Source organism: Gobius niger (genome assembly GCF_951799975.1).
Source record: "Gobius niger genome assembly, chromosome: 10".
Classification (NCBI taxonomy): domain Eukaryota; kingdom Metazoa; phylum Chordata; class Actinopteri; order Gobiiformes; family Gobiidae; genus Gobius; species Gobius niger.
Window position 1 is genome coordinate 7,231,071 of NC_136861.1, and position 16,011 is coordinate 7,247,081.

The 16,011-nt window shown below is 44.0% G+C and overlaps 1 protein-coding gene across 2 annotated transcripts in view; it reads left to right on the top strand.

Moving 5' to 3' along the window:
• The window catches only part of LOC306968889 (shisa family member 6), a 119,767-nt gene that overhangs the window by 82,744 nt on the left and 21,012 nt on the right, over positions 1 to 16,011 (top strand). For both annotated transcript variants that reach the window (XM_079564456.1, XM_079564457.1), the window contains exon 5: positions 8,958 to 9,020. In XM_079564456.1, coding sequence (XP_079420582.1) covers positions 8,958 to 9,020 — 63 coding nt within the window. The remainder of the gene's footprint in view (positions 1 to 8,957; positions 9,021 to 16,011) is intronic.

Here is a 16,011-nt window from a genome sequence, read left to right on the forward strand (position 1 = left end):
AGGTGCAGCGCTGTGTGAATGAAGTCATAAAAAAGAGGATCGGGACATTCTCTTATCAATCGAGAAGAGCACCACTGACTTGCTTCACGGACTCATTTCAAATCATAATGTGGCTCATTAAAACGAATACAATGTGTTTTGTTTCCGTCTCCCTTCGCACTCCTCTGCCGCCCGGTCGTCAGAGTTTCTTTTCCGTTTCCTCCTCGTTACAAGGTCACGACGGAGGAAAGGCTGGAAAAAGCATGTCAGAACGCGACACACAAAACGGAATCGATGCCGAGGACTGAGATGTGGAGCGAGGGAGAAGGGAGGGAGCCGGTGGACTGCACACAGCGGCAGACGGTGAAACCAAGAAGATACAGATCAATAATGAAGCTGTGTGTGAAAACTGGTCTAACGCTCCTGGAGACTTTCACCTCCAGCGACCGGGAGTTTAGGCGCATTTGTTTATGCTCCAGGTTTTTCTTTGTGCTCCTTTTGTTGTCAGTAACAGCGCAAATCCTTCTCCAGCACATCCCAAAGATTCTCAATGGGGTTAAGATCTGGACTCTGTGGCGATCCCGATCCCTCTCATGCTCCCTGAACCACTTTTTTCACAATGTGAGCCTGATGAATCATGGCGTTTTCATGTTGGGATACACACACACCATCAGGGAAGAAGAAACCCGTCCATGGAAGAACCTGGTCATTCAGGATGTTCAGCTGATCTCATTCTTTGGGCTCGTAGGCTTGAGGAACCTTGACCTGAAACACTGCAGCAACACCAGATCATAAACGTTTATTTAGATCAGGATATGTGCCTAAAGTCAAGGTTGCAGGTTTGATTCCTTGCTTGTGATGTGTCCTCCCCATGTCCGGATGGGTTTTCACTGCATGCTCCATATTCCCTAATCTAATTGTCTCAATAGTTGTCTGTTTGGTTAAGAAAAACATTTGATTAAATATAAATATCTCCATAATCATCATCATTTTGTTTTGTTTTCGTTCCCAACCTGGAATTGCAGGGGGGGCCCAGAGCATTGCCTGGTCAGAGGGTCAGGTCATAAATTATATTATATCTAAAATCATCAAATATGACCGAGTAAGGCCTACAGGTGCATTAAACACTCCAATTTCAGGTTAATTGTTTGAAATAAATACTTATTAGCAATTATTTTCATGTTTTTATACCTTCGTGAGGGCCCGACAACAGCACGTGCAGGATGGGGCTTCAAGGAAAAAAAGGTTGGGAACCACTGCCTTACAGTTTCATACAGTTGTGTAGGTCACAGTCCTCTAAGACAGAGTTCCCAGAGAACTCTGAGAGTTGCATTTATAATAATTTAAAGTGCAAAACATTTAGAATATGGTTTGATGATGATAGTTTGAATACAATTTTGATATGTGGCTTCCAGAAATGTAAAAAAAATTGTCCCAAATTCGTCTCGCTTCCCCTACTTCAGTATCTGAAGACCTCCCTGGGGGTCCCAAACCCCCTTAGGAAACCACTGCTCTAAGAAACACAAGTATTAGCAACAACTCCACTGCAGCTAATATTCATCGACAAGTCGTTTGAGCAGTTCTTGTTAACATCATTGCCCCTTATTACAGTCTTAGAGAGAATAAGGAGGGCAACCATCAGACAGGAAAGACCCATGGCCTCGGACAGAGCAAAGCCCAGGAGAAGAGCTCTGTTCAGAGAGGGGTTTCTTGCATATTCAATAAACCCAACCCAACACATGAGGCAAAACCTCCAGCTACAGACTCCTGACTAGGATCCAGCCTCAAACTCTGGAGGTGGGTCCCCCAAAGTTCTGCTAGTGACTGTCCTGTTGTGAGGAGTCTCTCTGCGGTCGGGACGAGGGCAGCTTTGTGTGATGTTACTTCTGTAATGTCGGAGAAGACATCAGATAAATCTGTGCTCGTCCCGGTCGCCTCTCGTCGACTCCAGAAGAAGAGCATTACCGCGGCGGACAGGGAAGACAAACAGAGCCGTGAACGTGAAAGAACAAAGACAATGGGTTTCATGGCAAAGTGCTGACATCATCGCACTGCTGCCCCCTAGTGGCTCGGTCAGAAAGAGATCGAATGGAGACTTTAAAGGTGTCGAAAACAGCTTTAGAGCCTGGTTCCAAAGGATATTACTGTTTCTAAAGCTAGACTAGAACATGTGGGGCGAGGGCCAGCAGGAGGCGTGACATGCTGACATAACGGCCGCTGTGGAAGCTGGAACGGAAGCAGAAACGGAAGCAGAGCGGCGATCCTTTCTCCGGAGCTGTCACCCGTCTGCGGCGGTGATGGAAAGGCCTCCTCGGAGAACGCCTGCTCTCGCCGCTGTAGGGATGAGCTCTGGAGCGGACGTAGCAACGGCTGGTGTTTCCGCTCGTCTCCCCTCGGCGTTCGGTCGGTCTGTGAGGTCTGTGTCAGGGGAGCAGCAGCTCACAGCAGCCGCAGTAATTGGTCGCTCGCTCTCGGTCCGCAATACAAGAGTTACATCTCGCTTTTCAACATGTGCTCTGCTAGATCCACTGTTCGGAGCTTTTAAGGGGAGACAAGGTTACTGAAGCAAGATACAAGGCTGAATGTTTACAGATTTCTTTAGAAACACAACTCGTTTAATCAATAATCCCTCGTGAATAGTGCATGATTTTTTTTGTCTAATAAGGCCTCCGTCTAGAAACAAACTCGAGTCCACGCAGCCTCGTTTAAAAAGGAAAAAAAGCCATCCACACCTAATCACGTATATGTGACCCATCATGAGAACGGGGACACAACTCTGATCATATTTGGAGAAGATGTGGCAAGTTTAGAAACTGGAAATATGTCAAACAGAGGAATCGGCCTCTAAACTTTTGGGCTGTTCTCACCTCTCTCGGAGTGACAACAATCAACGGTGCTGAAGTGGAGAGGGTGACCAGCACTGAGTTCCTGGGTGAGCACATCACAGAGAAGCTCTCAATGGACCATGCACACTACATCACTGGTCAAGAAAAGTAATCAACTTTCTCCGCAAGTTGAGAAGAGCAAGAGTCCCAGCCTCCGTTATGTGCAACTTCTTCACTGTGTGGTTCTTCTACAGAGGGACTATAGAGAGCATCCTGACCAGCTCCATCACTGTTTGGTTCTTCTACAGAGGGACTATAGAGAGCATCCTGACCAGCTCCATCACTGTGTGGTTCTTCTACAGAGGGACTATGGAGAGCATCCTGACCAGCTCCATCACTGTGTGGTTCTTCTACAGAGGGACTATAGAGAGCGTCCTGACCAGCTCCATCACTGTGTGGTTCTTCTACAGAGGGACTATAGAGAGCGTCCTGACCAGCTCCATCTCTGTGTGGTTCTTCTACAGAGGGACTATAGAGAACATCCTGACCAGCTCCATCACTGTGTGGTTCTTCTACAGAGGGACTATAGAGAGCGTCCTGACCAGCTCCATCACTGTGTGGTTCTTCTACAGAGGGACTATAGAGAGCATCCTGACCAGCTCCATCACTGTGTGGCACTGTCCACCCGTCTCACCCACAAAGCCGTCAGAATCACCAGGGACCCTTCGCACCATCACACAGTCTCTTCAAGGTTATGCCTTCAGGGAGGAGACTGCGGAATCTACGGGTCAGGTCCAGTCGCCTGAGGAACAGTTTTTCACACAGGGTTTGACAAAGAAAAAATCTTGAATCTTGAATTTAGAAAACCTAATATTTCCCCCAAGACGAGCGATCGTGCTGTTTACACCTGTAAACCCGTAACTCCATATGAAAAAGATGATGTATCTATGTGTAAAGATCTTTATAACTCTCATTGACTGGAATCGATACCAAACTTTCACATTCCACAACCCTCTCCCAGAGTCTGCAGCCAACATGGCAGGAACTGGGCCACACTAATCTAAAATAAAGCAAACACTCTCTCTCTCTTTCGCACTGCCTGGATAATTTCTACTCACTTTGACAGTTTACAACCCTCCCTTTACTCCTCGACCCCTGCTGTGCCAAAGCAGTAACATCCCATTCAACCCTTTTGTTTCTCGCCACAAACAGTATTCTGATGCTGTGTGTTTTGCTCAAGCTGCGAGTGAATAAATTACACTTATGAATGCACGAGAGCGTTGAGCGTCAGTGTGATATTTGCTTGAATTAATTAGGCTACGGTCACGTTCCGAGGCCGTCGGTGGATTCTCTTTGGGCTTTGGTGCCTGTGAGAGAGTAAAAGGATGTGAATAAAAGAGGCGCTTGAATCCCCTGTGTGGAGTCGGGTTGGCCGCTGCGCTGTGGTGAATGATGGACGTCCCGTGTGCAGAGCGCGATGAAATGTTGCAGGAGGAATATCACAAAACATCGGCGTCTTCATTTGCCCAAGTCCTGGTGTTCACTGGCAAGAGTGAAGAGGTTTTCGTAGTTTTTTTGGTCTCGTTTTCACAGTTTTTTTGTCGGTTTTGTTGCTTTCATCATTTTTTTCCCCCCTGCTTTTCTGGCGCTTTTTGGTGATGTTTTCAGTCGCGTTTTTGTCATTTTTTTATTGTGTTATTGCAGTGGCGCCATAGGGTCTCAGTCTAACAGCCTGGGTTCACTCACTCAAATGCATATGAACTGATTGACAATAGAAAGGCTAAAACAGCTTTTTTTTATGTGGCATTTGTACGCCATAGGATGCATCAACAACCCCCAAACAAAAGCTAAAACCTTCGGGAACACTCGTACTAGTAGACGGAAACACGTGACACATGACGGGCGGAGACGAGCGTGTTATAGAGCGAGACATCCAGAGATCAACCCAAATGCAAAATCCAAAGTAACAAAAAGATACTAGACTTACAGTTTGGTGCTGTGTGAGATGTCTTTTTAGCGCTCGTAGTCTCGTACCTGCTCCCAGCCCGAGTCCCTGCACAGCTGACGCAGGGAAACTCTTCTCCTGTCCGGGAGCCAAGCGTCTATGTCCCGCTGTCGTTCCCGCTGCTTTGCTACCGAAGCTCTTCATAAGGAAGGGTCGCCAAATATCCACGATTAATAAATCCACTTCATTCTATCTCGTCGACATTTCACAAGAGAAATGTTTTGTTTATCCGGTTTAGTTGAGCTGCACTTGTTTTGGAACGTCTTGCCCGTGTGCAGTTACATTAGCGAATTTCCCAGGCGAGGAAAGTGAAGGGGGCGCTACTGAGACGCAGCAGGGCCTGGGGGGGACGCACTGTCATTGATCAGTCAATCATCGAATTTTGATTGGCTGATATTCTGTCAGTCATGCTGAGTGTCAATCATGAGGGGTGTCTCAAACTGTGGGGCAGGTCCTGAGGCAGAGCAGCTCACCAGATGTGTTTAAGGCGCTTTACACCTCAACAATACCAATATAAGCAACTCAACTGTGCTTTATATAAATAAATTACAGCATTTAGAGGCTATTTTCCGCAGCCACACAGAGCCCAGTGACAGCGGGACTGAAGGCTGTGATGAATTTACTTTGAGCAGGGTCGAATCCGAGTATACAGGGGCTGGGGCATTACAGGGGAACCATTGACAGAAAAAGTGCCAGAAACTAGCAAAAAAAAAAAGTTGCCCCCCCCCTTCCTTAAAACGCTGTCCCAGTAATTTTGTACATATTCTGGAACATTTAAAATATATATATTTAAAATTTTGTGGCGATTAAAATATTAAATAGACTTTAAATCCAAATCCATTCGATTTTAAAAAGTTTGATTTTAGCCAAAAATTTTTGAGAAAGCACTTTATATTTTCAAGTAGATTAAACACATCTTGAAAAGAAGAATTAGGCTTAACGCTGACCTTTGCGACTTGAGATGACTTGCCAAAGAAAGGCTTGACTTGACTTGACAAAAGCTATGACTCTACTCGACTTGACTTGACATGATTGACTTGGACTTTCTTGGGACTTGGACCTTCACGACTTGGACTTGACCCGAGACTTGCATTTAGTGACTTACTTACACCTCTGCAAAACACGGTGATCACTTTTGTAGGTTTAAGTTTTTGAGGAATTACTGTTGCTCTCCAGTTGAGGAGCTTTTAGATTTAGGTAAAGCTGCACTAGAGAAGAAGCGTTTGGTTCAGTCGGGGGGTAAGAGGTTAAATGAATCGGATCATTGCAGGCCTTAGATCCCCCTCACTTGTGCCGACACGTACCGTCAAAGCGTGGATATGGTGTCATTCCGCGCCCGTGTGCCGGTCCTCTTGCTTGACTGGCCTCCCGTCCCGTCTGTGTTTTAATCTCAATAGCAGAGGTCGCCGTGACTTTCCAGCGACTGTAGCGCCGCGGAGTGTCCCACAGTGTTCTTATTCGCAAATGAAGCTTTGGTTCCAGGCAGTGAATCACAGTTTGACCAGAACCTGTCGCTGTGAAAGACTTCTCTGTGTCGTTTAGAGATGAGTTTAAACTTATTGTTGATGATTCACTTTCAGCTGACGGCACAAGTGAGGGATTTCTGAAAGGGGGAATGTCATTTAAAGCTTTTAAACCATGTTTTAATGCTTTGAGTAAACCTCTTCCCTTTGGTTGTTTCTCCTTAGCTCTTCCATCTCTATATCCTGGATTTGTAATATTGATGCCTGAAATGTTTGGCAGTGTGGCTTTGTCTTTCTGTGGAAAATACACAGTCATACAATATAAAATCAGCTGATCTCATTCTTTGGTCTCATGGTGTTTCTGAACCTCAGATCAGAACAGTTACTGTACATCCACTGAGGACTTGTCTTTTGAAGTTATGCCTGGTTCACACGGGAAGATTTTAAAACTGTCTGCAGATTTTCCAAACCTGAGAGACCCCACACATGGAGATTTCTCAGGCATTGACATTTCTCACATTTCTCATGACTTCACACGGGTTCTCTGTGTTGCAAGAGAGAGAGCAAGCATGGCTCTTTTTTTTCCAGGGTCATAGTGAGTTGGTGCATTGAGTTGCCTTGTGTACGAAATGCGCGGTATAAATAAAGTTGCCTTGCCTTGCCTTGGTGACGGACACGGGTTTAACATCCTCCACCTGAAGCATGAGCCCCATCATATATGTACAATAAGACTGCGAAGTAACGCCGACTGTAACAAGTGAATTTCTCCTTTGTGAGATTAATAAAGGTTTATCTTATCTTATCTCTGCCTCCGCTGATTCTCTCGTCCCTCCCAACAAAGTCTCTTTGACTGTCACAGGCCAGACCCGCCTCTGTGCCTTTGCAGGATGGTTAAAAGCATGTGTTTTCCTCCAGATCTGAGTCGTGGCGCAGGGTCGAGTGTTCTCTCATAGAAAAAAAAGGAGTCTGCTCTTTTTTCCTCCGCGTCAAAGCCTTCATACACTGTAAAAAAGCAAAATTGGACCCCCAAAAAAGAGGCCGTGAAAGGTGAACTGTGTTATATTGACGGACCAATTCAAATTCAAATCTTTTACTTGTCAAACCATGTGAATGATTTGAAATTATGCTTCTCTCATCCTTGATTGTGGAGCAGGGTGTCAGGGAAGAGGGGTGGGAGGGAGGGCAGGGAGTTCAGCTTCCCGATGGCCTTGTGTATGTTAATGGTAAATGGCCTCAACTTATATAGCGCGTTTCTACCTTTATCAGGCCCAAAGCGCTTTACAGTAAGGAACCAGTCACCCATTCACTCTCTCATTCATGCACCAATGTACGCAGACTCTGGAGGCAAGGAAGGTGAGGTGTCTTTGCCCAAGGACACAACAGCAGTGTGCATTTGCGGGAGCTGGGATCGAACCCCCAACCTTCCGATCACGAGACGACCCGCTCTGCCATCTGCACCACCGGATGAAACTGTTCCTCAGTCGACTGGAACTGACCCGTAGATTCCGCAGTCTCCTCCCTGAAGGCATTACCTTGAAGAGACTGTGTGATGGTGCGAAGGGTCCCTGGTGATTCTGACGGCTTTGTGGGTGAGACGGGTGGAGCACATGTTCTGGAGGCTCCTTCGGCAGGAGGCAGTGCTGGCGCCGTGCCACACAGACCACGGTAACAGTTTTGGTCGCACAGTGTGTAATTGCAGAAATGACCAATAACGGAAATCAAACAGTTGTCTTTTGGCGATTTATCATAAGCAGTAGAAAAAGATGATTTGAGAAGTCAAGTCTGAAGTTTCTAACCCCTTCACTCCCAGTTATACTTCCTTTGTCGACCCTCCTCCCAGAACAGCAAGCCGGGAGAGAAGACACTGGTCAAGCCTGATAAGAAACCCATAAACACTATGAGGCAGTTTAATGGTTGATCAACAGACCAGACAGATCAACAGGTCATCGTGTATACATTTTCCCATGGGGGACACCTAAACCTGGTACAAAGGTTCACATACTGTACCAAGATGTTTCCAACAACACTTCAGTGCACTTTAGTTTTCATGGAAATTATACAATTTTCCAACTACAAGTGTATTGTGCAAGCCGATTTCACTCAGAAACATTCCCAGGTCAGACGGGAAAAATCTCAATCAAACGTGACTTCAGAGTAAACGAACATGGCGGACGAACAAGAGGCCGTGGCGATAGTTTGTAGTTTCAGACTTTCTGGTGCGCCATGACGTCTGTTTTGATTTTCTGATTCCCCTCTGTGCTTCCTCGCCGCCTCATCACCACGCTTTCTGATTGGCTACACGTCCCAGTCAACAGGCTGCGGCTCTTTTTTCCTCAGTGCTCACCACACACCATGAAGACAGTCCACGATGTTCCACGATTTGAGCTCGGAGCGGTCCCAACATTCTTCCGAGTAGACGAGAGCAGACTGAACACTCCTCACACGGCAGAAACATCTGATAAGATTGTCCTACGATAATCGGCGCGCCCTTTAGATTGTCAGAAGGGGCTAAAATTGGTCTAATTATCCTGCCGTGCGAACCAGGCTTTAATTGTCTTTGTCCCTGCCTACATTTTTATTTAACAAAGTTCAAGGCAGTGAAAACGTTTCTGTAGGACCTATTGTTGCGCACTTGCATTATCGAACTCTTCTCTAACTGTCTTTCTCTCTTTGTGTCTCCTTCAGGAAACCATCACCACGACTTCCAGCACAGCCACCTGGACCTGACCGCGCTCACGCCCAAAAGAGGTGAGAGGTTTCTGGGTTCAGCGTGAGCCCGTGTCCCTCTCGCAGACAATTTTTTTTTTACTGTCATTTCACACCTCACTCCACAACATCCATTATAATTATGAACAATATAAGTTCACCTGAAGGACCCGAGAAAGATTATCTGGCCCATGGGGATCCAAATAATAACAATAAACCTGCCTCCCATGTTGAGGAATTGATCGTAAAGCGAAAGTTACCAAAACAATAGTGAAAGGAAGGAAGGAAGCCAAGCGGACATACGAAGCCTCTTACCAAGTCTAACGCCAAACCAGATGTGCATGACAAGAAGCTTCATATCATTATTGTGGTTCATGTTTGAGTCATTAAAGTCAGTGGCTGCAGTTGGAGTGTTTTTTGTCGTCCAGTACGATATGGGGGATGTAGTTTTTCAATGAATCAGCTGTTGGTGATGTCATTTCCCCTGTGTTTTCCGGCCCGGTTAAGGACGGTCAGATTGGGCAAATGCTGCTGAAGCTCTAGTTCCTAACGGCGTAGGTATCTAACAGTTGCCCTTACCAGTCATAAGTGTTAGGAGCTATAGGAGCAGGACATAGAAGCTACGTATTTGAGGGTTTCGGATCGTGCACAAATCTGTGGGATCTGTTCATTTCAAAGATTTGCTCATTTGTTTCTTCACTGCTCGTTTGTTACTTTACTTTGCTTTAAGAGGCATTAAGAGACATTAAGCTCAAAGAGACAGAGATGTACTGCACCAGATTAAAGCTAAAGAGCTAGTTTCCATCCGTAGTCCCTGGTTACATCAAAAGAAATAACACTATACAGCATGACCATTCATTCTTCTAACAGTCAATCACATAGTCAGTCACATAACACTTTACCAATCACACTGCATTTCATTCTGCATGAGTCCATTCCTATTCACAGACATATTAAAACACATAAAAATAATTCAGTGCTTGAGTGGTTCACAAAGAACAAGCAAAAGCTACATTTTGTCATAGAATAATGAAGGACCTAAAACTAGCCCCTGTCAGTACCTGCAGGTTTGGCCTCTCAGCAGCCACTTTTTCAACTCCCCGGTAAAAGTACTATAACTTGTTTGATTTTTTTTAATTCATTTGGGAGATTATTCCATTCTTTGATTGCCTTTTATGAAAACGCTGATTGTGCAAGTGAAGTTTTGCGTTGTTGAAGTTGGTGCTTTCTTGTTTTTGCTCCGTTACATTTGTGCAGAATTACATAAAAACAAACCCAGAACAAATCTTTATATATATTACAAGGAAAGAAGAGATAGTCACAAATGTCACACCAGTTGAGAATCACTTTAGAAAATGATGGAAATTGCATTGGCGTTTAACTTCACCGCTTACATTAAGGACAAAGGCCAATATTTTGCTGAATTTGTTCGACCGCACTGCAAATAACACACATTACCTGCCCCGTCACACTTCAACAGCAATAGGTTGTTTTCAGAAAGTAGGAGTTTTCTTTTATCCGCAGCAAAGCCCTGACTCTGCCACTGACCTGAAGTGACTCTGCGTCTAAAGATGATACAAATTGATTACGGCGGCGAATGTTTTCAATCACCGGTTTGTGTCTTTCCCGGCGAAATTAGAACGTGGCCAAATGATGGAGGAGCGCGGGGCGGAGTGTGAATGAGGCCCCAGTCGTTAAACAGGTGTTGCTCGAGTTTAATGCGATTCTGTGAGAAATGATGCAAAATACATTTGGAATAAACACTGTTTTCTTCTGAAACAAAGCAGCGAACACAGCAAAAACGATCATTTAAAGGTACTATACCTAATGTCTTATTTTAATTACAAACAATGGAAGGGTATGCCACTAAATTAAAACATTAGCTGTGGTCACATTTCAAGAAGGGGTGTCAGTGCACTTTCTCACAGTTGAGCGGTTTAAGGGCTGACCAAGCACCCGAGTCGCTGGTCTCCTTTGCAGATCTGCAGCTTTATGATGAAAAACCCTCAGTGAATTAGGAACTCTTATGAGATGTTTGCAAATCTGTCAGTCCGTCCAACGATTAGCCTCGTGTCTTCATCGTTTAGCTGTTTACAGAGCGGTTTATAGAGCCATATTTACATTTCAGCCGCTCTGAGGTGATGCTAGCGGAGCCACATAAACATAGCTAAGCAAAGCAAAGCAACGCGACAATGGCAAAAAAAAAAAGGCCACATTTATTTTATTTTCTCAGGTGCTTATTGAATAGGCCCAGTCTAAGCTTTAAGTACATGTAAAATCAATGAAAAGGGAATGAAATGACATGAAAGTCAATGAAAATAAATTTCAAAAGTGGGGGGGGACATGCCCATGAATGGTTCCGACGTCCATGGCTGTGGTCCAAACTCTTTCCTAAAATATCCGTAGCAGTACAGGCACATTTCACAACTTGCAGAGTCACTTTTCAGGGTCACTGTCACAGAACCAGCCTGAAACGTAATTGAATTCATACAAAAGCTGTATCAATTATATGTGTTTTTTCCCACAAATGTCTGAGAGTGATTTATACGGGGAGGAAAATATATGTGAACGCTTTGGAATTACTCACAATTCAGTGGGCTGATCTTTATTAAAATCACATAATGAGAATGTCTGCTTAAACTAAAACCACCCAAACAATTACCTGTTATCATAATGTATTGGCCACAACATGAAAACATTTGTCATTGTTTTTGTCGCTATTTTTGATGTTTTTCTTGTTTGGGTAAAGCCAAGCAGGATGAAAACTGCTCGGTTCAGGTGGGGGTTAAGAGGTTAACCCTTTATAGGGCTACTTTTCGTAATTTCCGCACTCTTTACAAATGGCCTCCCTGCTGCACATCAGTATAAGGTAAAGCAGCATGTAGTCCACACTCAGCCAATCAGACTTTTTTCCTGTGGAGCCTTATTTTTGGACAGGAAGTGCACAATGACCGGGCAAATTAGGAAACTTTCCCAATTGACAGCCTTTAAATGGAGCAGAAGAGTTTTCAGAAAAGCACAATTCCCATTCATTTTCCCCATGAATGATTGGAAAATGTAACTCATCACCATAAAACACAATGTTAATAAAAAACCTTTTTAAAACCTTATACCCCACAGCGTTATATGTAAATAAGTATTTTTGCAGCACCGGAGCAGGTAATGTATTCGTCAAACCGGACGACATGTTGGTCTATATTTAACCAGTCACTTAAATCTAAACTTATTATAGAATCCATTTGCGTATTTGTCAGAATGAGTGAAGTTTCCGGTGGGAAGCGTCAGAGTTTTGGAGTAGTTGAAAGAGTGCGCGGTGTTTAATGCGTAGTGAGTGCGGCGTCGGAGTCTGTTAAGAGGTGAATGTGTCTGAAAAGCTCTCAGCGCTCGCACAACGACCCTCCAAAAGTCCAGACTAAAACACACTCCGCTGTGGCAAGGACTTTCGGAGCCGGAAACGGTCTGCCGCCGCCTCCCCCTTCAGAGGCTGTCGCGCTAATGGCACAGCGGTTAGTGCTCGGCGCTCTTGCCTCCGCCATAACAACGCTCCCTAAACCCCGATGAGCCGCTCTTCAATGGAAACTTCAAGGGCCATTTTCCCAGTGTGCATTTTTCCCACTATTTTACTCCACTTTAGTTGCGCCTAAAGACCCAGTTTTCTTCATTTGAAGATTTCCTCCGTGGAAATAGCTACTGTAATTCCAAACCTGATTTATTGAGGTTTGAACTCCATAAAACAAGGTGAAATTAGCTAATATAGCTAGCTTATTAAAAACTTAACCCATTGAGCGCCGCTGTTTTTAGGATTTAGCTTCAAGTGCTATCAATCCAGACCATTTTTCATGATATTTGTAGCACCAGAGCATATTCTGTGTTATAGCTATAGACACAGGCTGTGGCTCGTTTGAAAGACGAGACTCTGAGCTCTCCGTAGGTGCAAACAGTTTAATTTTATGTGCCTCTTGAGAAATCGTAAGCTAAACAGAGGCTAGTTTGTATCAAAATCTGATTTTTTTTCTAGATTCGGAGATAATTAGTGAAACACTCTCCTTTCTGATTAACTCCTCTCTCCTCCGATACTACTTTAAACGTTATGTCCATCCATCCATTTTCTTCCACTTGTCCATTGCCGAGTCGTGGGGGCAGCTGTTGGAGCTGCCCAAATCACAGTGCACCAGCCCCTTTATGGCTCCTCCTGCAGGTGGTGGGTCCACGGAAAGACGGCATCACGATTCTCAAGACCTGTTTGCCCTGGGAGACCCTACCAGGGGCACGAAGCCCCCGACAACAGAGCTCCCGGATCATTCGGGCTCATACCCCTCCACCACGTTAAGGTGCCGGTTCCAGGAGGGGACTAAAATTATGTGAAGTGGCAAATGCCTAAATATATTTGTTTCAAGTCATTCATTCATTCATTCAATCTTTATTAAGGACACAAGTGAGAACACATGATCCATATTTATGTTTAAAAGAAAAATATTAAAATGCTGCAGATAATTGCAGCAACAAAACAAGGTACCAGCAATTCTCTAGAAAGTCAATTTTCAACGACAACATTGTTGACACTTTTTTGAAACACCGCGTGTTGCCGCAAATCAATCCATTTTTATCGCGTGTGCTTTTAAACAGCCTGGTCTCAGACGTCCTTGGAGCAATTTTGACCATTTAAAAATCCAGAGAAATGTTAAAATCTCAAATGTTTCCATGTGAAGCCGCTCTGCTTTGTCAAACGTGCTCCAGAGAGAGAGAAGTGTCGGGTTTACCCCTCCTCAGACAAAAAAGAAAAGAAAAAGAAATGCAATAATATATATGAAATGTCCAGATCGTGACCTTTCAAAAGATTGATTGTCATTTTTTTCACGAAAACACAACAGAAAACGTAAAAAAGCCAACAAAAAGCAATGGATTTTTTTATTTTTTTTTAAGTGACGACAACATGAGGAAAAGGCTTCATTTAGATGAGTTCTGTAGGTCTTAGCTTTCAAGTGAGGCGTTACTCTGGCCGATGCACTGTGACCTCATGGATCTGTGGAGAAAATGCACTTAAGGCGGGGTTAAGAGGTTAAGTGAATGATGAGAGCCGGGTCTCACACGTCAGGCTTTTTTTTTTTTTCATTACGCTACTTGTTTATAAAGCACTGCATGTCTCAGGCCACACTCGCCTCATAGGAAGAGAGAGAAGAGCAGCTCGTGAGAGAGGAAGGAACCTGCATTTCACACAAAATCAAGAACTCTACCAAAGGAAACTAATCCACACATGTAGTCTGTCCATCTCTCGCTTTTAAACACAGTCAGCCTCATATTTTCAATTTCATGGTAAAATGAAATTAGGAAGAAAACCTCTCATGGAAATCACGATTTTTCTTTATAGCCGTTTTCAGTAGAAGCGGAAAACGGCACTTGTTGCTAACATTAGCATACGTAGCATGAAGCTAATGTAGCTTCCTGGTTAGCACTGTCCGTTTTTTTTAAAGTATTTATTGGCTGTTGAACCACTTTGCCCATGTCTCCGTGTCTTTATTTAGTACTTTATTTACCCAAATCTAAATGTGCAAGAAAAAAACAAACATGAAAATAGCGATGAAAACGAGACGTACGCAAGGATGAAAGCATGACAAAAAAATTACGAAAAAGTGATTTAAAAAATCCAGAAAAATGAAGAAAAAAAATATGAATGAAATAAAAGCAACAAGTAAAAAAGGAAAAAAAAGGAAAAAAAGGAAGAAAAAATAAATAAATTACAAAAAGGCAACACAAAAATGACCAAAAATTAATGAAAAAAAGCCACACAAAAATTACAAAAAAAGCACAAAAAATTAATTGAAATTACACAAAAGCGACAATTTTTTTTTCAAAAATACAACAAAAATTGTAAATCAGTTTTTTAGGTCTTGGCTTTCACATTTCACACCTGGCTAATGGGCTGAAAGCTCAAGTCAAGAAGCTTTTAGATTTGGGTAAAGCCGAACTGGAGAAAATGTGCTCTGTTTAGGTGGTGGTGATATGTAGCAGAAGCACAGGAGTCCTGGAGCTAAAGTTCTGACTTCAGTGATGTCGGTGTCCACTCCCGAGGTGCAGAGGGACTGAGAGGAAACACGGTGTTTTTCCCTCATATTTGTCAGTAATCTCCAGTAAAATCTGCAGTAAAGGTTGATCTTTCTCCATTTCGAGTTTGGTTTTCCTTCATTGTCATGGAGGCGGGTTGAACTCGGTGTGTCCACATGTTGCTGGCCCGGATCCGCTCCCCTGAGCCTCCTCCGCGGTTCCCCTTTCTCTCTCTGATGGTGTGGTGTCCTCGTTACTGCCGTGCGCTCCCTATTTTAGTCCTGTCCCAAACCTCCAGGCCTCTGACCCGATCGGGACGTCCCAAATACAGAGGCACAGCGCGGCGCCCCCCGGTGTTCAGCAGTGTGATGACGAGGACGGTTGCAACTCTGTGAAATGTCCAGTTGCCTTTTTATTTATTATTCTGTCACAAAGAAGCTCATACATTTATCATGAAACTGTGCCCTGGGGGACCTCAGAGGTACTACACCGGCCCCCCAAGCGTCTCTGCAGAACAAATACTTTGAAAAAGAAATATTTTGGAAGGAAAGATATATTTATTTGCTCAAATATACAACTTAAAACCAGTATTTAGTTGACAATCAGTGCTATCATGTTGCTTGTTATGTAATTTTACCTGTAAAGTAAAAACAAATGCCATTGAATAGAATGGGATTATAGAATAGATCGATAAGGGGGCCGCAGTGTCCCGGACTTTGAGAATGGCTGCACTCGGCCAATCACAGCGCTCCTAGTGAGGTGACAGGAAGACTAGACTCTACAACGCGATTACCCAAAACTAGCTTCACCAAACTCCAGTCGTCTGTGCCATGATGGTGAAAATCAAACCACACTAGGGCTGCGCGATTCAGACAAAAGATTAATGTGACATTTCTGACAGATTTTGAGATTCGACTTTTCATGCAATTGAGCTGCATATAAACTTCTTCAACTGAAGTTAAACATCACAGTGTGACAGTTCAGCTTCATG